Raw genomic sequence first — 24,739 nt, forward strand, 5'->3', positions numbered from 1 at the left:
CCGCTGAGCCTGCGCGTCCGGAGCCTGTGCTCCGCAACGGGAGAGGCCACAACAGTGAGAGGCCCGCGTACCGCAAAAAAAAAAAAAAAAATCAAGACACCTAATCAAAGATCCTCCAAAACTTCAATTACTCAAGCTTCTGCTTACCAGGTTAAAAATGTCCATGCAGGAAATACACACTCTGACAAACTTCACAGAGAAAAATAAAAAATCTAAACACACTCACAGGAACTGATAACAAAGAAGATACCTACACAATAAATAGATAAGGAGGATATTTTTCCAATTTTAACAAGTCCTTGACTTAAAATTTTAATCTAACAGGTACTGAAGATAAATTAATACAACACTGATAAATACATTGAGCCAATGGTACAAGTTTGAATTTGAGGCTTTACACATAATTTTTAAGTATCCATATAGCCCATTACATCCCCACTCCTCTGGAAATTACCTCATTAGGAATCTATGAAGGCTTTCCCTGACCACATTGTGTCCAATCCTTAAAGGATTTACTCGAAAACACTTTTCAGAAATAAATATGTTAAGGAAATGTAATTTTATGAACAATCATTTATTTTATTATTTTATAAATATTCAAAATAAATCTTTGTTAGTTACTAATATACTTTTCTACACGTAATACACTTAACTTAGAGATTAAAACACATTTTAGGGTCTAGAGCAGTGGTTCTCAACCAAGGGCAAGTAGCAATGTTTACAGACTTTTCAGTTGTCACAACTGGAGAGTGCTACTGGCATCTAGTGGGTGCAGGCCAGGGACTCTGCTAAATGTCCCACCCTGTACAGGACAGCCCCCACAAAAAAAAATAATTATCTGGCCCCAATGTCAACAGTGCCAAAGTTGAGAAACCCCAGTCTACGATCTTTTATCATAAGGACTATTAAGGTTTACGTACCTCTGAATTTAATATCCAGACCACTAAATTCCAATTCAACTCCTTGAAGCGCTTCTCCCAGAGTTTCATGGTAGTGACTGATGCTTTTTTTTGACCCCACACAGAATGGAAGTGAAAAGTACTTGTATGTCTCTTGGCGATTATGGTAGGGCCCAACAGTATTCATCCATAAGACAACTTCCTCTTCATCTTGATACTGAAACCAAAAAAAAAAGCAAGTAAGAATATGTTTTTTAAAAATCTAATTCAAATTAAGGGAATATTTGTTATTTGTTCCAAACAGAAATGTACTATCTCAGTTTGGGAAGCTCTAAAATAAAATGCTGGAAGCTTGTTTCAAAAGGATGGTCAATGTCTACACATTAAAAATGAAATTCGGGGCTTCCCCGGTGGCGCAGTGGTTGAGAGCCCGCCTGCCGATGCAGGGGACACGGGTTCGTGCCCCGGTCCGGGAAGATCCCATATGCCGCGGAGCAGCTGGGCCCATGAGCCATGGCCGCTGAGCCTGCGCGTCCGGAGCCTGTGCTCCGCAACGGAAGAGGCCACAACAGTGAGAGGCCTGCGTACCACAAAAAAAAAAAAAAAAGAAAGAAATTCGGTGAATTTTAAAATTATATCCTCTGATTGTGGTCTCAAGCAGATTCACGTTTTCCAAACTTTGTTTTACAGAAGATACTGTTTAAACAAAAGCCAATAACCTATAAGAACATGTTTATAATTAATATTTACACTATCAAATAACGATGAACCTAAAACCAACATGATTCACCATGCTAACGTGGACAAGGAAGGAGGAAACAAAATCAATAGCTTATTCAGAACCTCATGTTAATCACTAGAAACTCCAAAAACCTAATACTGTCAGCAAGCACAAATAAAATTTCATCTCCTTTTTTCCCCACAGCCATTGATCAAAGTACTAGAGAGGAGAGAAATGACTAAACAAGCGGAAGAAAAAGCCATACTATGAAATCTCCACAGCCCATTCAAGTCATCATTCTATCTTTCCCTTTATCAGCCTGAAAGACAGGTACTGCATGCAAATTTCCTTGAATAAATATTATGGCTTTAGCCATCAGTGAATACTATATGTAGCTAAACCTGGAGTGAGGTGACGTCACCTTTCCAGGGTCCAACGGGGGGCAAGTGCCAAAGATCTCCTCAAGTCTAAAATTCCAATGATTCTATGAAAAGCAGTTACCTGAGTAATTTTAAAACTAGTATTCCTAATTAGCAATACAAATTAAAGACAACAGTTGCAGCTTAAGTCAACTAACAGTGCAGAAATTAAATCAGTGAACAATTATTTACTGAGTGCCTACCATGCGCCAATAATTGTGTTTGTTGAGGATACAGCTTTGAACAAGACACATTCCCTGACACACTGGAGCTTAGAGCCTAAAGGGAAAGATGGACACTGAACAAGCAATTATAATAACGTAGGGTGCTGTGGAGCACGTAACAGAGGAACCTATCCAACTAGCCCAACTACCAAACATTACCTCCAGTCTTCCATATAAAATGAATAAACATTTTCCATCAAAATCCAGCATCTCCAAAACCAAACTCATCCCACCCAAACCTAACCCCCCAAACTTTGTTATTCTAATGGTACAATCCTCTCAGTCATGGCGACTCAAACCCCAAGTCCCCCGCATTCCAAAAAACACTGACTTGTCTACTCTTATCCAAAGCATCTGCCTCTTTTGATTCATACCACCACCATAGTAGGACTTAGATCTAATCACCTCACCTTCAAACCTAATAAACATTTCATTGTTCATAAGACATTATCCAGGTACCTCATCAAGGAAATAAAAAACTACCTGACTTTTTGAATACATGAGACATGTACCATGCACAGCATTAGGTGTTAAGGTTATAAAGATAAATAACATACTGTCCTTTCCTTTAAGTAGTTCACAATCCATAGTGGAGCCAGACAAGTAAATGATTAACAATGAAGAAATAAGTATTACAATTAAGGTAAAAAGAGCTATTGTAGCAACAATAAAAATGATTAATTCTGCTTTGGCAGAGAAGGGTCAGGATGAATAACAATATAGAAAATCATAAGCTGTTTCAAGTGAATTCAGAAAAACAACTGTAGATAACCTTCATGTATGAAGGAACCAATCAAAGGTCTGAATGTTATACATAGATACCCATTCATAACTACTCTTGTCACTTTAGGGGGTTGACAAATATACGTATGCCACCACTCTTCCATCCAATGTTCAAGGTTACACTGCACTAATCAATCAAGGTACTCCTTTCTGCACAGGGATATAACGTAAGAATTCTCAAAACGGTTCTCTAAACCAATCACTATCCACTGAACAGGGCTGGTATTAGAATTGAAACCTGTTCACTGAGTAGAAAGCTCTTGGCATAGTATCATGTACACAAAAAGTATTGAATATGATGAGAAAACACTGAAGAAATGCTGAAATGAAAGTTTATTAGCAACTTAGTGAAAGAAGTTTGAAGTATGTGCACTGACTGAGACAGTATCCTTTGAGAGAAATAAGGAAGGCGAGGTAACCAAATGCATCCATTTAGGATTACCACACTGAAAGAAAGGACCTATTCTGCAGAATTTTTATAAATGTAACTCGTGAAAATAAACACAAAAACACTTTCTCTATAAATCCTAATACTCATATTCCTTTAAAAACAGACAAAAACTTGAACATAAATACTTGTTAAAACAGAGCATTCATTTATTTCATACATACTGAAACACAGGACTAAAATAATTTAAGGGTCACAGTATGCGTTAAACTACACGTTCTTAAGTCACTCATTTTAAACATTCATGAAACCTTGATGGGGCAGTAAAAATCTGACAACATGATGCAAACTGTACTATAACAAAATGTGTACCATTCTTGTGTGTGTGTGTGTGTGTGTGTGTGTGTGTGTGTATGTACCATTCTTTAGCCTAGGATTCCTTCTGGGAAGAGGACTGAAATAGGGATTAGAAAGAAAAAAAAAAAAAATATATATATATATATGTAACATAGACACAAACATATATATACACATACACAAATACACACAGATTAGGGTGAATATTAAAGCTAAAACTGTTTTTCTTTTCTTTTCTATTGCTCCTTATACAGACCACAATCAGATTTCATGAACTTAAAATGTTTACTTTTGGGGCTTCCCTGGTGGTGCAGTGGTTGAGAGTCCACCTGCCGATACAGGGGACACGGGTTCGTGCCCCGGTCCGGGAAGATCCCACATGCCGCAGAGCGGCTGGGACCGTGAGCCATGGCTGCTGAGCCTGCGCGTCCAGAGCCTGTGCTCCGCAACAGGAGAGGCCACAACAGTGAGAGGCCCGCGTACCGCAAAAAAAAAAAAAAAGTTTATTTTTCATTATAGTTCTTATTTATCCCTGAGAATAAATGTTCCCAAGACAATGTCAAGGGAAGAGTTCTTTTTCAAGAGAGAAAACGTGTCTTAAGATATCGTGAAATTAGAAAATACCAAATGGAAGAAACTTTTTAAGGAGAAAAGCCTTTCCTTTCCCTAAGCTGCCAGGAAAGTCCCTGGGCTCCCCCAACTCAGTGGGAAGACAGCAACAGGTAAGGCTCTTCCCTCCACCCTTGGCTGAAAGGCTAGTCTAATTTGCTTTCAAAACATTCTACAACGTCCTAGCAAGCTCTTTTTAGATACTTTCCTCGGAAAAACTCTTAGCTGCCAATGACACGGAGAAAGATGGAATTTTATAACTTACCTGCAGAGTGTAACCAGAAGAAGGGGAGAAAACAAATCAAACAGGCACAGCAGTGGATCAGGAGATCCCTGAGCATGGGGGTGGCTCCTTCCATGAGGCCTCCCTGGGAAGCAGCCAGAGGACAGGAGGCCAATTCAGACTACCTGCATTCCTCACTTCACTGTTCCATTCGTTTCCAGTTCTCAGAAGTTTCACTGTTACACTCAACTTCTACGCTGGCCACTCCAGCCAAAATGGCTTATAACACTGTCTTCCTTTCCTTTCCTGCTCCACCTTGTTTCTTACGTCATTCCCCCAAGTCTATAATGCCCTCCTCCTACCCACCTGGCCGATTTCTACTTATCCTTCAGAACTGCCCAAATCCTCCTTTCTCCAATCCTCAGGTCAAACTTTAACTGACCAATCACTAACATGCACGTGCTTACCGTCTTTTGGGATAGTATCATTATTAGCCAAAACTTAACAAGCACATACCATGCGCTGGGCATAGTTCTAAGGTCTTTATATAAACATTTAATCTCTCAAAGCTCTGTAAGACAAGTCCTATTATTTCCCCCATTTTACAGATTCAAACAAACTAAATAGAGATGTTAAATAATTTGTCCAAGATCATTCTAACTAATTAGTATCACATTTACAAGCTTAGGACTACATTTTCTGCTAATCCCTAGTGAGCTTCATTAACTGAAGAGCAAAAACTAAATGAAGGAATATGGGAAAAATACAGCTGTACAAAGCACCTAAGGAAGGGCTGAATGCTGAACAACTTTTCTATTTGAGCCTTTAATCTGCACTAAGGAAAAAAACCTTCCTAAGAAGCTCCTTGTCCTCTGATCTCAAAAGGAATGACCTTCATTCTCAAGAAGTCACCAATGTTGGATCTCTCATTTAAATACTGTTTATGTGCTGGGTAAGTGTAGGTGAGGAAGTTTCCCTCCTTGATAGAGATCGTGAATTACTTTTTCTCAGAAGGAACACTTCAGGAGATAATGTTACTGAATTTCTCGTGTAAAATCCCAATAAAGAAATCAGAATTTATGTAGACAGGCAAAGGACTGAGGGCTCAGACTAAGCACCCAAATGCCATCATTTTTATGGGATGAGGGGAAAGATATATGCTTACTTTAAAATACATATCTGAGAAAGCAAATTCCAGTTCAGAAAAATATTTCAGAAATCATAATTTCAATGTCTTTTAATTATTTAAAACACATACATCAGAATTCTAATACATATAAATTATCAGTGTATTTTTGGATAGTCTCTTGAGATAACTGCTCTCTCCCTCTCAAAATAGCTTTGTACCTAAATAAACTTTTAGTCTACCATAGAGTACAGCTGAAAATAGGACAATGAATTATGACACTTCCTAAAACTAGATCCATACTAAAGCACTCACAAATTCACTTGCAGCTAACAGCTTATCCTCTTTATAAATCTTCACATATGTTTTACTAGTGCCATACTCCCGACAGAGACAAAGACTAAAGGCTTCATTGCCTAAGTAAAGCAAACAAAACATCTTTTTTTTAGCCCATAGTGTAATAGTGCTTATGGCAAAGGTTCAGAGTAGGCTATCCTAGGCACAGATCGGGTCCTTTCAACATTACCTACAAGAGATACAACGGGCCACAAAGAAATGGGGTTTTAACCTAGGTAAATCACAACAGGCATCCCCAAGACTATGCATCTTAAATGAACAATCGTCTGCATTTGTTCACTGCTTTAAGCAGTAGGGTTATCATGCTTCCAACACTGCATATTCTTATTCCTGGTAGATCCCTAATTACTCAAGTCACTCAACAAGCACTGATTAAATACCAGTTGCAGTGCCAAGCACAGAGCCTGGTATGTAACAGACGCAGAAAAAAAAATTTTTGATTTTCTGACCTTGAGGAAACAAAGCCAAAAAAAATTCAAGGCTCCAGTGTAAACCATAAAATGCTTTTAAGATTCCTGTGCCACTGATTACTGTTTTTTTGGTGCTGACATTTTTACATAGTATTACTATGGAAATTATATGTTCAAGACAGGTAGAAAAAACGACTAGAAATCAGGTAGCTCAGACTCTTTCTGTGGCCCTGGGCCAGCCACTGGGCCTCTTCAGGCCATTAGGAAAATGAGTGTGTTGAATTCAACGGTCTCGAGTCTTTCCAGTTCTAAAATTCTATGATTCTCAATTTGCAATCCTTTTAATGGAGTCCTCTGGAATCTTAGGAGACATGATAATCTAACTCTAGATGTTTCCAAGTGCTCCAACTGTCAGAAAACCAAATAAGCATAAGCCATACCCTATACATCTTTCACTCACCCTAAAGTGTTCTTTTTATGATCCTTCAATCACCTATTAAGAGCCTGTCTTTCATGAAAGTGTTCTTTTTTATTTAAAACAGTAAATTTGGGACTTCCCTGGTGGCACAGTGGTTAAGAATCCGCCTGCCAATGCAGGGGACACGGGTCCGAGCCCTGGTCCGGGAAGATCCCACTACTGAGGAGAAACTAAGCCCGTGTGCCACAACTACTGAGCCTGCGAACCACAACTACTGAGCCTGTGTGCCACAACTACTGAAGCCCACGCACCTAGAGCCCGTGTTCTGCAACAAGAGAAGCCACCGCAGTGAGAAGCCCGCGCACCACAACCAACAGTAGCCCCCGCTCACCGCAACCAGAGAAAGCCCGTGCGCAGCAACGAAGACCCAACGCAGCCAAAAATTAATTAATTAATTTAAAAAAAAACAAAACCAGTACGTTGCGTAATTCATATATGATTCAACTTTTAAAAACTGAAAGGAACCCATTTTTATATATTCTACATGTGTATATACTCTAGAAGTCAGCAGCACATTCCCTTCTCATTATTCTTCTGAGAATATTAAGAGCGTTGGATAAATAAGCACATAAAAAATGCCATGAGTCAAATGGTCAGCTGAATCCTAATTCAGTAGGTAAAGTAAGAGAAATCAAGGGCTTTCTGGAACTGCATGAAGTAGTCAGCTGCTCCTTCTTAGGACCAGCTATAGAATTTGTGAGGCCCAGCACAAAATGAAAATGCAGAAAGTATTAAGAATTTCAAATGGTGACAGCAGAGCATTACACCAAGCAGTCTTTATGTCTTACACACATTAAGCGACTGCAAGGGTCACATGCCCACTGCAGCCCTGTCCCTCTTTAATGCTAACCCAAACACACCTTCAGTAACAACCCACTATGGAGCTAAACTTACCCAAACATTTAAGCACTTAAAAATACTATCAATACAGAGAATTATTCAATTTAATGCCAAGTGTATTACTATCCTATTTTTAGGATAAAAGGCCGTAGAGCATATCCTATGAGAGCGTAGAAGACTATAATTCAGTTTGCCTGAGTTCAAATCCTACCTCTACCTGTACTGGTTGTGTGGTCCCAGGCAAGTTACTTAACTTCTCTGGCATCCGTTTCCTCATCCATTCAAAGGACATAAGACCACTCACAAGATTATCAATGTATGTTTAAAATATGAGTTAATACATATAAAGTACTTAGAACGGTGCCTACCACATATTGCTACAAAAGCCCTATTAGCTATTATTTCTATCTGGAAACTGTCTTCATAAAAAGTAATCTAAAGGGCAAACTTTAACTTCTAAAGATTGTTCTTTAATTAATAATCCAATTCTACAAGTATTTATTAAACACTTACTCAGCAACCTTTCCTTGACAATTTTTCTCCTCCTTCAGTATCATTCTGTCTTCATTAGCTACTTCTGCCTTCTTGGTGGAAAAAAAATTCACTTGACCATAGCCTTTTCAGTATTATTATCTGCTTGAGGTGAATGCCTAGTTTTCAAGAAATATTTTCAAGAAACTTGTAAGAAATAAAATATTTTGGCTAACAGCCAAAAAATATATGAATGACAAATTTTTTAGTTATATCTTAATGCTATTCTTCCTATAATTTTTAAAATAATAGGTGACCAAGTGAGAGCAGTTCAATGTAAACATGACTGAAATAAAAGGGATTCTAAATTTTTTTGTCCAACGATTCTCTCATACGTGTCATATTCTCTCAAAAACCTTTTATCCAATATTTCATATTCAATTTCTGGCTTCAAAAATTTAAATGTTAAAGCAGAAACTAACACACTATGGTAAAGCAATTACACTCCATAAAGATGTTTAAAAAATTTTTTAATGTTCCTGGCAATAAAATTTCAATGAAATTGGCGTTTACATTTTAAATCTGTAAATTAATCTAAGACCTTTTTATTCACCTCCAATTTGTGAAATTTTAATTAATACGTACTTTTCCCTATTACAGCAGTTTATATAAAACACGAGATAAAAAAGTAAAATACTACTCTTAAGCTTATATGCCTGTATGGTGGAACTATACTTGAGACAATTCTGAGTTTTACACAGCAACTTTCCTTAAGTGTTCAAAAAATTGGAAAAATATTAGTAACCACTGGCTAAAAGAATGCCCATTGGAAATGAACACTTCTTACACTTTGAGACAAGTTACTTGACGGAAAAAACAACAAGAAAATGTTTTTAACTGTTTAACCAGTGAACAAAATTATCTTAAGGTGAAAAGTCACAAATACAGCACAAAAACATGTCACCAGCTCAGGATTGTGTCCCTTAAAAAATATACAGGTAAGAAGTTTCTGGCTGTGACTGAAGGTACAAACGCCAAAAGTTTAGAACTGCTGTTAGCTAAAATAAGAGCCCAGCTAACCTACCGATTAGAGAAAAGAAGTCTGGTTGCTTCATTTTCTCACCTGTCAGGAATGACAGGAGACTTGCAGATTTAGTACCACACAACCTCTCGTGCAAAATCGTATCATTAATTAGTTAAGGTCTAAAAACACAACTACTCACAAGCACCCTCTAATTTACATGACTTTACTGCCCTGCTCAGATCTACCTTTCAGAAAGCCACCGACTTGCATCCCTAAGTGAAAGTCACTAGAGGAGTCGGTAACATCCAAGCTTTGATGTGGAAAATGCCAATTAAATAAACAGCCAATCAATTTTAGGCCAAATGCAAAAGGGAGTGTTCCCAGCCAGACAAGAGAACTGGGAAACTCAAGACCCCTCACAGTCAGAAGCCGCCTAGTTAGAGACCACCGGAATGGGAGCCTCATCTAGGGGCCAGAAGAGGGTGAAGAGAAAGTTACAAGAAAGGCCTCGCAGGCGGGTGCGTGTGGCTGAGTGCCTGTACACGTGTAAAGTGCTCTTCACCCCAAGTTTATCAAGGCGGTCCCCACGCCAGGATTATGATCCGGTTTGGGCAGGAGGGGGAAGAAAAAGGCCGGTGAGCACCATAAAGTGGTGGGTATTTCCTGGTTACTGTAAGACGAGTAATACGTGGTGCATACATCTTCCGCCGTGTCGTAGTCCCCAGCAGCCCGGGCGCTGCTCCCTTTCCTGGGGGGCACCAGCTCCAAGCCCGGCTGCCTGCGGCCCCCACTCCCGCGGCCAAGTGAGCCCCGACCCTCAGACCCCGCTTCTTTCCCGTTTCCCAGGGCCCCTGGACCCAGGGGTGCGGCACCATTTAGATCCGGGTTGGGGAAGGAGGCCCAGGCACTTAGGGAGCGGAGCCCTGTCCCGGGAGCGCACGGAAAGGGCTCCTCCCCGCTCCCGGGGTTCCTGCTCCGCCAGGCCCAACCGGAAGGCGCCCTCGGGCGGCCGCGGGGCTCGGCGGGCCGCTGGGCCCTCCAGGCCGCGCCGGGCCCGCCGAGGCGGTGGGCCGGGGGAGAGGGCCGTAGCGGTCGCGCCGGCCGGGAGCAATTCTCACCGTGTGCTCGTGCTCGTCCGCTCGGGCCCGGGGCAGCAGCAGCAGCAGCAACAGCGCGGCGGCCGCCGCCACGCCGGGAGCGCCCGGCAGCGGCCTCATCCTCCGCGCTCCCACCGGCCCGGCGCTGGCCCACCGACTCCTCCTCCGCCGCCGCTGCCGCCGCCTCCGCCGCGGCCGATTCGCATCCACGGGGCGCGGACAGACGCACGGGGGCCCGGGCCCAGCCTTTGGCTCCTCCGCGCCGCCGCCGTCACCGCCCGCTCCGAAGCCTTCCCCGCCTCCCGGCGCCTCCTTGCCTCTTCCTCTGACTCAGCCACGTCATCCGGCCACCCCGGCACACGCCGGAAGTGCCTCGCGATGCGGGGCCGCAACCGCCGCCGGCCGCCCCGCCCGAGAGGGACGACCCCCGCAGCCCCGGAGGACCGCGCGAGGGCTTGCCCTCCCGCCGGCCGCCCCTGGGTCGCGGGAGAGGCGGCGCGCACAGTGGCCCCGGCCTCGCGCCCCTCGCGGGTGCCTGGCCCGCGTCGCAGGGCCTAAGCCGCCTCCATTCAACTTGTGCAACCTAGGTCAAAACGCTTTACTCTTCCTGGCTTCATTTTCCTCGGCTGTGAAGTCGGGTAATGGTCTGACGTACCGCCTCTCGGTGGGGTCGGATCAAGTAGCCCTCACAAGGAGCTCGGCTCCCGCCGGGAATGAATCACCAGCTCTATAATCGTCATTAAGGGAGATTGTTAAACTGGTATCGGGTTGGATGAGTGTCTTAAAGTCAGTGAATATTTACTGAATATTTATTTCAATCTTGTTGAAATTCTTGTTCGTTTGTTTATTTATTGTTTGTTGGGTCTCCAGTGCACAGATATAAACACCTCTTAGAATCTAAGCTTTTCTCCTAAGCAGAGATCCTGTTCACTGACATATACTAGAACGGTGTCAGGCCCATAGCGGAAACTCAGAAGATATTTGTTAAATATATACATGAATATGGCATCACCATCTACACAGTCCTCTAAGCCAAAACTCTGGTAACTGGAGTCGGATTGTCTCCATCTCTCAGCCATCAGCAGGCAACAAGTTCTAGCGTTTGTTATCTTAGAAATGAATCAAGAATTTATTTTTCCTCTCCTCTGCCAGTAATAGCCAATCTTCTACACCTCACTCACTATGTATTACAGCAGCCTCCTACCACGATCCCTATCACCAATCTTCCCTCCCTGTTTATCCTCCCCAACAGGTGCCAGTGAGTCTTCTAAAAAGAAACCTGATTATATCACTCTCTTGCTTAAAACACTCCTTGAATATTGTTTACATAAATCAAGGAATCACAGCTAAGATTTTCATCTGCCAGGCACTATTCTGAGTACTTCACATGTATTGACTCAATCCTTATGCAACAGGCACTGTGAGTTATGTTCATTTTACAGCAATGATCGCTGAAGCCCGGGGGAATGGGGGGTTTAAGTGGTTGCTGAAGGACTGGATCCAAGCATCTGGTTCCAGAATCAGTCTTTCTTACTACTCATGGACTACCATCCATACAGTCATTTTAAGAAATGAAATAGAGGGGCTTCCCTGGAAGCCCCTGGTGGTGCAGTGGTTAAGAATCTGCCTGCCAATGCAGGGGACACGGGTTCGAGCCCTGGTTCGGGAAGATCCCACATGCCGCAGAGTAACTAAGCCCGTGTGCCACAACTACTGAGGCTGTGCTCTAGTGCCTGTGACCCACAACTACTGAGCCCTTGTGCCACAACTACTGAAGCCTGCACGCCTAGAGCCTGTGCTTCGCAACAAGGGAAGCCACCGCAATGAGAAACCCGCGCACCGCAATGAAGAGTAGCCCCTGCTCACCGCAACTACAGGAAGCCGGCACGCAGCAATGAAGACCCAACGCAGCCAAAAAATTAAATAAATTAAAAAAAGAAGAAGAAATGAAATAGACTTGTATGTACTGGCATGGAATGATAGCCGAGAGATAATTTTAAGTGAAAACACTTGAAAATATAGAGTATGATTCCATTTTGAATATTAGTCTACCCACAGAAAACAATCTGACAGATTATGACTCAAACCATTAACATTGCACATGCATACAAATATTTGCACGTATGTGCTACATGTGTAATCAGGAAAAAAAAATCCTAAAGTATACTCCTGTTAACATGCAGCTGCAGAATTGGATCCCAATTTATCTCCTCAGCTTCACCTCCCACTGATCTCTTCTACCTCAGGCTATAGCCCTATATTTCCCAAATATACCAGGTTCTTTTATACCTCTGTGCCTTTGCTCTTTTTTTTTTTTTCTTATTGGAGTATAGTTGATTTACAATGTTGTGTTAGTTTCTGCTTACAGCAAAGTGAATCAGTTAAACATATATCCACTCTTTTTTAGATTGATTTCCCTTTGCCTAGAAAGGAAATGAATGGACAAACTTTGTTACTCGTTTTACAGGGCGAAATGAATGACCTCTTTAGTGAAAACTTGCATGATGCCCTCAGGAAGTTGAGCATCCCTTCTTCAGGATTCCAGTTGCATTTATGTCATAACTACCATAGTCCCATTTCCTCTTCTGTACCACATTCTGACCTTTGTTGATGGCAGCCAACAAAGTACTGTACTACTATTTGTTTATATCTGTCCCGGCTGCTGGGACAGTGCTTGTCACATCATAGACATTCAATAAGTGTTTACTGAAGACATTCATAAGTAAAAAGTCGCATAGCATAGAAGGATTTAAAGAACACATTCTAGATAGTCTAAGACGCATCACAAAGCAGTACATGATTAATTGCTGAATGAATCATATGCCAGTAATTACAATAGAAATCAGAGGAGGCTTCTTATACATCTTTGTATATCCCCCAGAGCACCTAACACAGTGACTTCCTCATAGTGGAAGCTCAGTAAATTCTCTGTGAATGAATAATCACAGTTTTGAATCAAGTGATGATGGGCAATTGAAGAACAAGCAGTGTAAGTGCTGAATAAAGATGCATGAGTAGTTTCTTGCTTAAACATCCATCACCAGCCTCCACAGATTTGAGGCAGTAAGCATTTGCTAGGTGTTGTCAAGTGCTCTAGGTTAGCAATTACTTTGGGGTGGGGAGGACACAAGAAAAAGTATGAAGTATTCACTTGGAGAGTGTAGACCTACAACCAGGAAACATTACACATAGAAGAGAACAGAGATTACAGTGTACAAAAAAGAACTGCACAAAATGTGACCAACTCTGCAAATGTTTGATAGGCAATAAGAGCAATGGGCGACACTCTCACCACTATTATTCAACATAGTTTTGGAATTTTTAGCCACAGCAATCAGAGAAGAAAAAGAAATAAAAGGAATCCAAATTGGAAAAGAAGAATTAAAGCTGTCACTGTTTGCAGATAACATGATACTATACATAGAGAATCCTAAAGATGCTACCACAAAACTACTAGAGCTAATCAATGAATTTGGTAAAGTAGCAGGATACAAAATTAAAACACAGAAATCTCTTGCATCCCTATACACTAATGATGAAAAATCTGAAAAAGAAATTAAGGAAACACTCCAATTTACCATTGCAACAAAAAGAATAAAATACTTAGGAATAAACCTACCTAAGGAGACAAAAGACCTTTATGCAGTAAACTATAAGACATTGATGAAAGATATTAAAGATGATACAAACAGATGGAGAGATATACCATGTTCTTGGATTGCAAGAATCAATACTGTGAAAATGACTACACTACCCAAAGCAATCTACTGATTCAATGCAATCCCTATCAAATTACCAATGGCATTTTTTACGGAACTTGAACAAAGCATCTTAAAATTTGTATGGAGACACAAAAGACCCCGAATAGCCAAAGAAGTCTTGAGGGAAAAAAACGGAGCTGGAGGAATCAGACTCCCTTACTTCAGACTATACTACAAAGCTACAGTCATCAAGACAATATGGTACTGGCACAAAAACAGAAATATAGATCAATGGAACAGGATAGAAAGCCCAGAGATAAACCCACGCACCTATGGTCAACTAATCTGTGACAAAGGAGGCAAGGATATACAATGGAGAAAAGACAGTCTCTTCAATAAGTGGTGCTGGGAAAACTGGACAGCTACATGTAAAAGAATGAAATTAGAACACTCCCTAACACCATACACAAAAGTAAACTCAAAATGGATTCGAGACCTAAATGTAAGACCGGACACTATAAAACTCTTAGAGGAAAATGTAGGAAGAACACTCTTTGACATAAATCACAGCAAGCTCTTTCTTGATCCACCTCCTACAGTAATGGCAATAAAAACAAAAATAAACAAATGGGACCTAATGAAACTTAAAAGCTTTTGTACAGCAAAGGAAACCATAAACAAGACGAAAAGACAACCCTCAGAATGGGAGAAAATATTTGCAAATGAAGCAACTGACAAAGGATTAATCTCCAAAATTTACAAGCAGCTCATGCAGCTCAATATCAAAAAAAACAAACAACCCAATCCAAAAATGGGCAGAAGACCTAAGTAGACATTTCTCCAGAGAAAATATACAGATTGCCAACAAACACATGAAAGGATGCTCAACAGCACTAATAATTAGAGAAATGCAAATCAAAACTACAATGAGGTCTCACCTCACACTGGTCAGAATGGCCATCATCAAAAAATTTACAAACAATAAATGCTGTAGAGGGTGTGGAGAAAAGGGAACCCTCCTGTACTGTTGGTGGGAATGTAAATTGATATAGCCACTATGGAGAACAGTATGGAGGTTCCTTAAAAAACTAAAAATAGAACTACCATATGACCCAGCAATCCCACTACTGGGCATATACCCTGAGAAAACCCTAATTCAAAAAGAGTCATGTATCACCATGTTCACTGCAGCACTATTTACAATAGCCAGGAAGCAACCTAAGTTTCCATCGACAGATGAATGGATAAAGAAGATATGGCACATATATACAATGGAATATTACTCAGCCATAAAAGGAAACGAAATTGAGTTATTTGTAGTGAGATGGATGGACCTAGAGTCTGTCATACAGAGTGCAGTAAGTCAGAAAGAGAAAAACAAATACAAAAAACAAAAACACGTATGTATGGAATAGAAAAACAAAATGGTTCTCAGGAACCTAGGGACAGGACAGGAATAAAGACACAGACATAGAGAATGGACTTGAGGACACGGGGAGGGGGAAGGGTAAACTGGGACGAAGTGAGAGAGTGGCATGGACATATATACACTACCAAATGTAAAATAGATAGCTAGTGAGAAGCAGCCGCATAGCACAGGGAGATCAGCTAGGTGCTTTGTGACCACTTAGAGGAGTGGGATAGGGAGAGTGGGAGGGAGACGCAAGAGGGAGGAGATATGGGGATATATGTATATGTATAGCTGACTCACTTTGTTATAAAGCAGAAAAAAGTTATGTCTGGAAAGTTCTGAAGTTTGCATTGATTATTTACACTGAGTGGCATTTCTCTTCAAGACTAATATGAACTTACTAAAACATGAAACAAATTTCCCACGGTTCTCAAAAAAAAAAAAAGAGCAATGGGCGAGGAGAGAAAAGCAAACCCTATTTTGGTGGAGTATTTGGGAAAGTTTAATGGAGGGAAGAGCATGTAGGGCCATTAATTCAAGGAATATTTATTGAGCATCTATTATGTGCCAGGAACTCTGGTAGGTACTAGGAAATGATGATGATAAATGGCTTTAGGGGATAAAAGTCTGATAACAGTAGGCTTGGGAAGAAGGAATAGGAGATAAAATAACTGATTAGAGAAAAAGGAATATGGCTTCAAAGATTCTTGGAGGCTGATGACCCACAGGGCTCAAAAATTGTTAGGACTCAGGGGCACCACCAAAATCAGGGTTGTTCTGCCAAACTGGACAGTGTAAAACATTGATAAATCTTATTTCATCAGTTTCTTCATCTAGATTAATGATCTCATTCCCTGACACCAAAAAGGTTGAAGGGGAAAATGCCAGTGAAAGGAAACCCCTCCCAAATGGCTGTACAACTTCTTTTTCATGATAATTCTAATAAGACTCAATTGGTTAAAGAGTTTGACCAGCAAATGATCCAGAAAACCAGAATTTCAACCTTTTATTCTTATTCTTAATAAACATGATCATCAAAAGTCTTGGTCTATAGATGACAACATATCTTCTGATTTCCATCTTCAGCTACCTTTTCTTTGAAATTTTATTTCTTCTTTCTACTTTATGTTTGTCTTGCTAGTAACTTTTCTATTGCTATTTACCACCTTCTACCTCTACTTTTTCTGTTCTAGATGAAGTGTTCTAGATACTGAAGAATTTTATAATTGGTCTGAATTCTTTCTTTAGGAAACAATCACTTAAAACATTGGTTCTTAGACCAAAGAGCAACTAAAGCTATTAATTTCTTTGTACAGTTCCCATTTCACTGTTTCTGACACATTTCTTTTAACTGATCTGTCATAACGCTGATACAGAGCATGGAATGGGAGTTGCCACATAATAAGATCCCTTGCTAATTAGGTGGTGAGTCTAGTAAGGTTGTCTCCCTCCTTCATCAGAATGAGGTATTCCCCACCAAGGGGAATTGCCTTAGTCCTAAACTTAAAGAGGTGAAGGGACCTGAGTTATTACTAAACACAAAACATTTTACTTCACAGATGATGGGGAGTCAAGTTAAGTGAATTCAGCAAGTCAGCAGCAGTCCAAAGTAAAATCCAGGTTTCCTGACTTCCAAGCCATGTTCTTTGTCTACATCATGCTAACTCTTACTGCATGGCTAGCTAACACATTTTCTCCTATATTGTGGGTTAAATGGGCTCTGGCGAGCTAGCCAAGGAACCTATTTATTACAGTTTCTATGAGAAAACGAATTTTGAGTTTTGCCTCAGAAGTCAGAACACATCTTTCTACCTCCTACTCATCCTCTTACCACTCTGATGAACATAGTATCTGGCCATCAGGAATGAATGAGGAAGGCCATCTTATATTCTTAATAACTCACCTGGAAATGAATAGAACACTATTTATCAAACCAAAGCAAATATTTATACAGGAAGATTCTTCAAAATTGAGGACTGATTTTTAGGATGAATCTTCTAGAGTTATCCAAATTAGCTACTTGTCTTTCTTAGAAATAAATCTGTTACTAATACTTCCTCAGCCAACCAGCTGCAAAACCACACACTATGCTTTGAAAGACAGCACAGAAAACCAACTTACTTCCAGGGGCAAATGCGAGAGGGATCTAAAAATCCCAGCTATTGAGGTGATGTAGGACAGAGTAGGATCTCTCTTTTTTAATAACAAAGTAAGACAAAAGAGGGGGAGAGGGTAGGTAACTTAGCTTGACTTGTAAAAATATTCATTGAAGTCATTTACATACTATTACTTTGCCTAATTATGGCAAAGCATTAGGGATTATTCACATCATTAAATACATCAAGTTAAATTATTTGATTGCAACACAAACCTCCTGTCCAGAGTCTCTCAGTATTCATACTGTGATGCTCATATAGTTGGGTTGTCTGCTCACAGACATAAGATGAAGGAACAGTGCTGGCCTGGGAACTGGAGGACAATGTACCTTGCACAGTTAGAGGAAAAGGCAATGGCAGTGAATATGACCAATAGCTTCACTGTCTATGAGCCAGTTTGTAAAATCTTGGGGAAGGATGGTGGCCACACAGCTGTCTCCCAAGGCATCATATAGAGAACTTTTTAACTGTCTCTTTGGACACCTAGCTACAATTTAGTTTCTGATTCTCATTGTATTTAAATTCATGGTTTTGTTACATAATGTATTCCTAAAAATGTATACAAAAGTTGAGTGTGTGGAAGTTGAATAAATTTACATTATAATGGGTGGTTCTGTTTCTAGAGAATGAAAAATTTCACCCCAGCATTAGAGACATTCTTTGATAACATGGTCCCAGTGTTTCATCCAAATTTTTCATTTTCCTCTTTTACTTTTACACACAACCAATCGTTTTGGATGTTCAGTGAACATTCAATGAGGATTTAAGACTTGTCATTTTTGACGTGGCACTCCTGATCATTTCCTTCTGTGTCTCAAGTGTGTGTCACATTTATGAAACCCAGGTATCTCATAAGCACTTTTAATTTTATGTTTTCCACTTATTTTCATATAAGAATAAAAATGCAATAAAATATTCCAATATTGCACAGTGATGTGCATACAAAGATGGTAACACCATTGGCTGGGAGCAGATTTTGCCATGTTACTGATCTAAATGCTTGTTAACCAAAGAATGTAAAAAAAAAAAAATCTAAATTTCCCATCCAAAAGGGAGCTTAGAGGTACTAAATATCTTTAAAAGTATATCTTTTATCAAGATCAAATGTGCTTAAAACAGAGCCTATCAAGAAGAGGAAGGATAACCATACCAACCTTGTATTTCTCTTCTCCTTTTATCTCATATCACCCTATTTCTCCCAGATAAGTGACCAGGAGAGTAAAGGGACCATTGCAAAATGGCTACTATGTGCCAGGCATTGTGGTAGGTAAAATTTCCACAAATACTCTCTTAATGGCCGGCGCCATTAGTGTATTTTATGTCAGAAAAAAACAAAACAAAACAAAAAAACAGAAAAACAAAAACCCAAGATCTCAGAAGCTATTAACTTCAATAAGTCCTTGTTTGCTGGACTGAGGAATTCGATTGAAAAAGAACCATTGGTCATTACAAAAGGACCCAATAAAACTGTACTTAACTGGATCTTTAATAGTATGGCTTTTATATCTTTGTGTGGGATGGAGAATAATTTCATGGAGAAGCACCAGATTTCTGATAATTTTTAAAGAAATAGGTCTGATACTAATTGTACTGTATGTTTAAGCATCAGTTAAGGGCCTGTGCTTTGAAGGTAGATTTATGTGCTAGGGACTCAAAATTAATGATATGTTTAAGGCTCTACATTCTCTGCACAAATTTCCCAAGCCTGGTGGTAATAACGTGTATATAACGAAATAGATAACTATTTCTACTTTAAGTTCCTCCTTCTTCTTCTGACCCATCAGCAGAGTAAAAGTCAAGGGTCCTCCTCTCTCCTATGGCCAGAACTAAGATCTATTGCTCTGCATCTAAGGGTGCAGAGCAATAAGAGGGGTCCCTGGCATCCCAAGCTTCTGGTTCCCAACCATTTTTTAGATGTTCTTTGGTGGCATCACTGTTTTGCAAGCATACTGACTTATAAATGCTCCAAATACTTGATAGTCCCATACCTGGGAGATATGGAAGAAGGAAACTTCTGGAAGGCCAATAGTCAGTCACTGACCAAATTTCTACATCTGTGCATTTCTTGAGGGAGAGAGCTTGGCTATTTGGAGATGGAAAGTATGGTGACCTGATATCAGCAGGTCCTGATTCTAGACCCACCTCTTCGTCTAACCAACTGAGTGTTCTTGGTTCCAGGCTTCTGTGAAACCTCAGATTTGCCTTCTATATAAAAGGAGTTAGGACTCATCCCTCTCTAAAGTCCTTTTGAGTTTGTTGTATGTGACTAGCCCTGGCATTTAAACACCCTCCTGAAGCTACAGAAAAGCTGAAGAATCATTTAAAAATTAGGACATATCTTCTTACTTGAATACTGTAAGTCAAATCATAATCACTTCTAGAAATTAGATTGGACTAGCAAATAAGTAAGACCTAATATAAGTACATTGCAGTAAAATCACTTGTAATGTACATTTCTGAACAATCTTTTCAGGTTCCTGACATGCCAAATTAGAGGTAAGTATTCCAATTAAGTCGTCATCCTTTTGGCAAACAAGAATAGTGATCAATATACTTGATGATGGTGAATGAAGTCCTTAGTTTCACCTCTTTGTGCCTTAATAATATCTTCTTCAAGGAAAGCCCAGACCAGCAGGGCTGCGACAATATCAGCAATGAGACTGGGTCTTAAGGTCAGCATTCAGGCCATAAAACTCAACATGAAGACATCATTAACAGGCTGAAAACCACAAGTCTCAAGGTCCCGAAGTAGGCAGGTTTAGGAGGTGGAATCAGCGACCTCTGGGTGGAACAGGTGGAGGAGGATGGAAGGTCTCCCTGGTCGGAGGCCTGAAATGAAAGATAACACAATTATTATAAAACGAATTTAATTAACTAGTTCTCAGGCATCCATGATTTGTTGCAAACTTGGTATACTATGCAAAGGACATGTTCTTCAATTAATAAAAGTGGAGAAACATACGGACCTTTCAGTGGCATACATGCTAAGCTGTGGCTTGCAATCCTAGCTGCACATCAGAATCACCAGCAGAGCTTTGAAAAATAACAGTTGCCAGGCTCGATCCCAGACCTATTCCGTCATAATCTCTGGAGGACAGGGTTCAAGCATCACAACTTTTAAATAGTGTCCCTCCTTCAACCAGTTATATTAACCATGTCGTTTATTTTCTGAGGCTTTGACATCTGGGCCCTGGCTGATCCTGGAGGGCCTGCCCCTCCTAGGGAAAGCGAATTCCTAGAGATAGCAAACAACCTGCAGTGAGCACACCTTTCACATGCAAACTAACCAGTCCAGAGCCCATACTCCAACCATGTCCTTTAATGGGACTCTCATATTCGGGACCACTATCCACTGCCCTAATCACCCCAGGGCCAGGTGCTAGACAACTGGAGACAGCCCCTTTGCCCCGGAGCCCGCTGAAATTATTCAAACTAGCCAATCCTTAATCTGCCTAGCCTGCCTCACTTGTTCCTTCCTGCAGAACCCAAAATAAAGGCTCTTGCCCATGTTTCTCCCCTCCCTGACATTTCTCCTGCCTAAACCTGGGGCTTTCCTGTGTGCCCCACCCCGGCATAATGTGCCCCCTCCTCTTGGGATCTAGGAGCATAACAAACTCCCTATTCAAAGGCAGTCATGGGGCTTCCCTGGTGGCGCAGTTGTTGAGAGTCCGCCTGCCGATGCAGGGGACATGGGTTCGTGCCCCGGTCCGGGAAGATCCCACATGCCGCGGAGCGGCTGGGCCCGTGAGCCATGGCCACTGGGTCTGCGTGTCCAGAGCCTGTGCTCCGCAACGGGAGAGGCCACGGCGGTGAGAGGCCCGTGTACCACAAAAAAAAAAAAAAAAAAAAAAGGCAGTTGTCTCCTGATCTGCTGACCTTGCCATACCTAAATAATAATAAAACCTATATTTTAAAACTCCAGTGATTCAAATGTGCAGCCAGGCAGGAGACACACTGCAGTGGGGAGATCCCTTGAGAGAGGACTTGAGAATTTCTGAAGTCGGCTTCTCACAACTACTTCCACCTGGGATCACTAAGTGTGTTGTCCCAACTCCATGTCTGCTTTCCTAGAAGCCTCCCTCCACGTTAGTCTAGATGGTTTTTGAACGGTACTAAATGATACTCCAGACAGACCTGGGTGAATGTATTTACAGAGGGTTCAACAACTACAGATGGTATTTCCTCATGTGTGCTGTAAAACCAATATTTAATTCTCTTGGAAGCAAGTCAGCAAGTCAAGAAAGAGAGCTTTGTCAGGTGCTGTAATTGAACTGTGCTACCCTGGAACTGCGTACTTGAGGACTGAATGAATCAATGAGTAAATATTTACTAAATGTCTCTTGAATGCAAGTTTGCGTAGGTCAAGGAAACGACAAAAGAGTTGGGAAAAGACAGGCCATTTCAGGAGCCAGAGAGGGAGGCAGAAGTAGAAAAGAATAACAACAGACATCCTCAGGAGGGTCTGCAGTGGCACCTGGGAGTAGATGGTTTTGTGTGGTTGTCTCTTTATCCAGAGAAAACAAATGGACGGTCTCCTTCCATCGCCCGACCTGCCCTGCGAACCATGGGCTTAAAGGAGAAAGCTGGACAGTCAGGTGATACCACTTATCACTTGAGTAAGCTTAGGCTGGCTTCCTTGCTTCCTTCCTTCCTCTCAACAGACATTTATCTACTGTGCATCTACGCCTGGGTGTGGGATATATCAGCAAGTAAAATGGGCATGGAACTTCCCCTTAAGGTGCTGAGAATATAATGGATGAGACAGACAACAGGGAAAATCAGTACCCTGCACTGAAAGTTTTGATAGGGCACATTCAGAACCTATGAGAACATATGGCAGAGGCATTTATGCACACATCTGGAGAATAAGTTCAACTTCTCTGAACCTCTTTCTCATCTGCCAGACAGAGGCAAAGATACCTATGTTGGAGATGTAGGTATCTATATTGGAATTGCAGATACCTATACTGTGTGAGATGACAGTTGGAAAGTGGATAGCACTTTTGGCTTAGAGTAGGCACTCAAGAGGTAAAGCTCATAATTTTATTATTATGATTAAAGATGTATTCTTAGAACTTTTCCCCATGTATGCCCCATAAGCCTTACATTTTACCTTCCATCACAAAGAGGGTCACGATTCCCTACTGGTCCCTCTTCCTCTGCTGCCCGACTCTGCAGTTGGGGCGAGTCTACAAGCAAACCGTCTCCACATTTCATTCTGATGAACAACCCAGCTAAGGATTGGAGGCCCCATCTCAGGGAAATGGGTTTGTGATTACAGACATATCAGAACCATGAAAATAAAGGTTATTAAATCAGAATCAAGTGGTGGTCTGTGGGGGAGACGGCCTCTCCAGGACGCTGGGAAGTTGGAGCTGGAGACAGGATTGTCCAGTCCAGAGACCCGGGCACTGGCTGCTTTCTCCTCCGTGTTGAGGGTGAGGTCTGTGCTGATGATAAGTCTGGTTCAAGAACCCAGCAATCCTAATGTTGGTTACATTCTTTTAAAGCAGGCCTATTATTTAGATGGTATGCTTTTGTATGATCACAACATTGTTAAAAATATCTTTAAGCTTCCCTATTAGTAAATAGCCTCCGGCCCAAGTCCCCTTACTCTCTGACCACTACCCCCCATCCCCCAGGGACTTCACAGATCTCGTTAGAAGTCAGCAGCTAAAGGATTAACTCTTGGTACTCCAGGAGGCCTTCAGAAGTATGTTCTGATTTGGCACTACCTAGGCTACGCCTTAAAGGGGAATGCATAGATTGTTAGTGATTGGCAAATCACTAGTAAATGTCAAAACATATTAAAAAACAAGGGGGCAATGGCTCAGCAAGATGTTGGCTTCCTTTTTTTTTCTCTACTGGCACGACTTTACCTATGAAGAGTGTGATATTGTCAGCTGCCCACTCTATAGGGACTAATGCCCTGCAAGGGAAATGCCATGCAAAGATATAATGCATCTGCTCCTGTTCTTGTCACCATCTGCCTTTCCTAACTTTGAAGTATAAATATATTAGGAACTTACAGCGGGTAAGAATGTGAAGCTTCTTTCCACTAATCTGTAACCCACCTGCACTGTGGTACACGACTTGATGGCTAGCTGTCAACCCAAGCAGTAGCAGTCTATCCATCCACCCATTCACTCACTTCCATGATAAATATTTGCTAAATTCCTAGCAGGTGCCAATTACCGATTTAACTCCATTCTGTGCTGGGGAGAGTAGAAAAAAAATTTTTTCTTATCAAAAATCTCTAGGGACTTCGCTGCAGTGGTTAAGAATCCACCCGCCAATACAGGTGACAACGATTCGATCCCTGGTCCGGGAAGATCCCACATGCTGTGGAGCAACAAAGCCCGTGTGCCACAACTACTGAAGTCCCCGTGCCTAGAGTCTGTGCTCCCCAACAAGAGAAGCCACTGCAATGAGAAGCCTGCGCACCGCAGCGAAAGAGTAGACCCTGCTCGCCGCAACGGGAGAAAGCCCAGCGCGCAGCAGCAAAGACCCAAAGCAGCCAAAAATAAATAAATCCATAAAATTTAAAAAACAAACAAACAAAAACAATCTCTATTCTTTTGAGGTTTACCATCTACTTGAGGAGACAGATATGTAAACAAGGGCCACAACATGGCATGAATTATAATGGAGGTATTTGGGGAACCACAAGAAGGTTCACTCTGAATAGGAACATCAGGGAGGCTTCACAGAAGAGGTAATGTTTGGACAGAGTCCTAAAGGATGTGTAGGAATTTTCTAAGCAGAGATCGGAAGGGAGTAGGAAGACAACATTCCAGGCAAAAGGAACAGATTGAGCAAAGACAGCATGAAATGACACAGCTCACTAGGAATTCTTAAGGGGGAAACATCAGTGACTACAAGAGAGGGGTGGGACTCAGGGCAATGGCATGCTAAAAAATAGAGAATTAAATTTAAGGCTTTCATGCCAGGAATTGCCATCACCAGCTATTTCTGCTCTAGAATGGGCACTCTCTGGTGCAGTGGAGGAGGGACTGACTGGAGGCAGGGAGGTGAGTGTGGGCCT

At 41.3% G+C, this 24,739-nt stretch overlaps 2 protein-coding genes across 2 annotated transcripts in view; both read right to left on the bottom strand.

Annotated features, from left to right (window-relative positions):
- TM9SF3 (transmembrane 9 superfamily member 3) overlaps positions 1 to 10,867 on the bottom strand; it is a 76,625-nt gene extending 65,758 nt beyond the window's left edge. Inside the window, exons 1-2 of the mRNA XM_004268392.3 lie at positions 10,448 to 10,867; positions 921 to 1,116 (exon numbers count right to left, since the gene is read on the bottom strand). Of these exons, the coding sequence (XP_004268440.1) occupies positions 921 to 1,116; positions 10,448 to 10,546 (295 nt within the window). The 5' untranslated portion in view covers positions 10,547 to 10,867. The remainder of the gene's footprint in view (positions 1 to 920; positions 1,117 to 10,447) is intronic.
- A 5,652-nt stretch (positions 10,868 to 16,519) lies between these two features.
- The window catches only part of PIK3AP1 (phosphoinositide-3-kinase adaptor protein 1), a 112,922-nt gene continuing 104,702 nt past the window's right edge, over positions 16,520 to 24,739 (bottom strand). Inside the window, exon 17 of the mRNA XM_004268393.4 lies at positions 16,520 to 20,523. Within this exon, the coding sequence (XP_004268441.1) occupies positions 20,466 to 20,523 (58 nt within the window). The 3' untranslated portion in view covers positions 16,520 to 20,465. The remainder of the gene's footprint in view (positions 20,524 to 24,739) is intronic.

The sequence above is a fragment of the Orcinus orca genome, chromosome 14 (assembly GCF_937001465.1).
Source record: "Orcinus orca chromosome 14, mOrcOrc1.1, whole genome shotgun sequence".
In the NCBI taxonomy this organism is placed as follows: Eukaryota; Metazoa; Chordata; class Mammalia; order Artiodactyla; family Delphinidae; genus Orcinus; species Orcinus orca.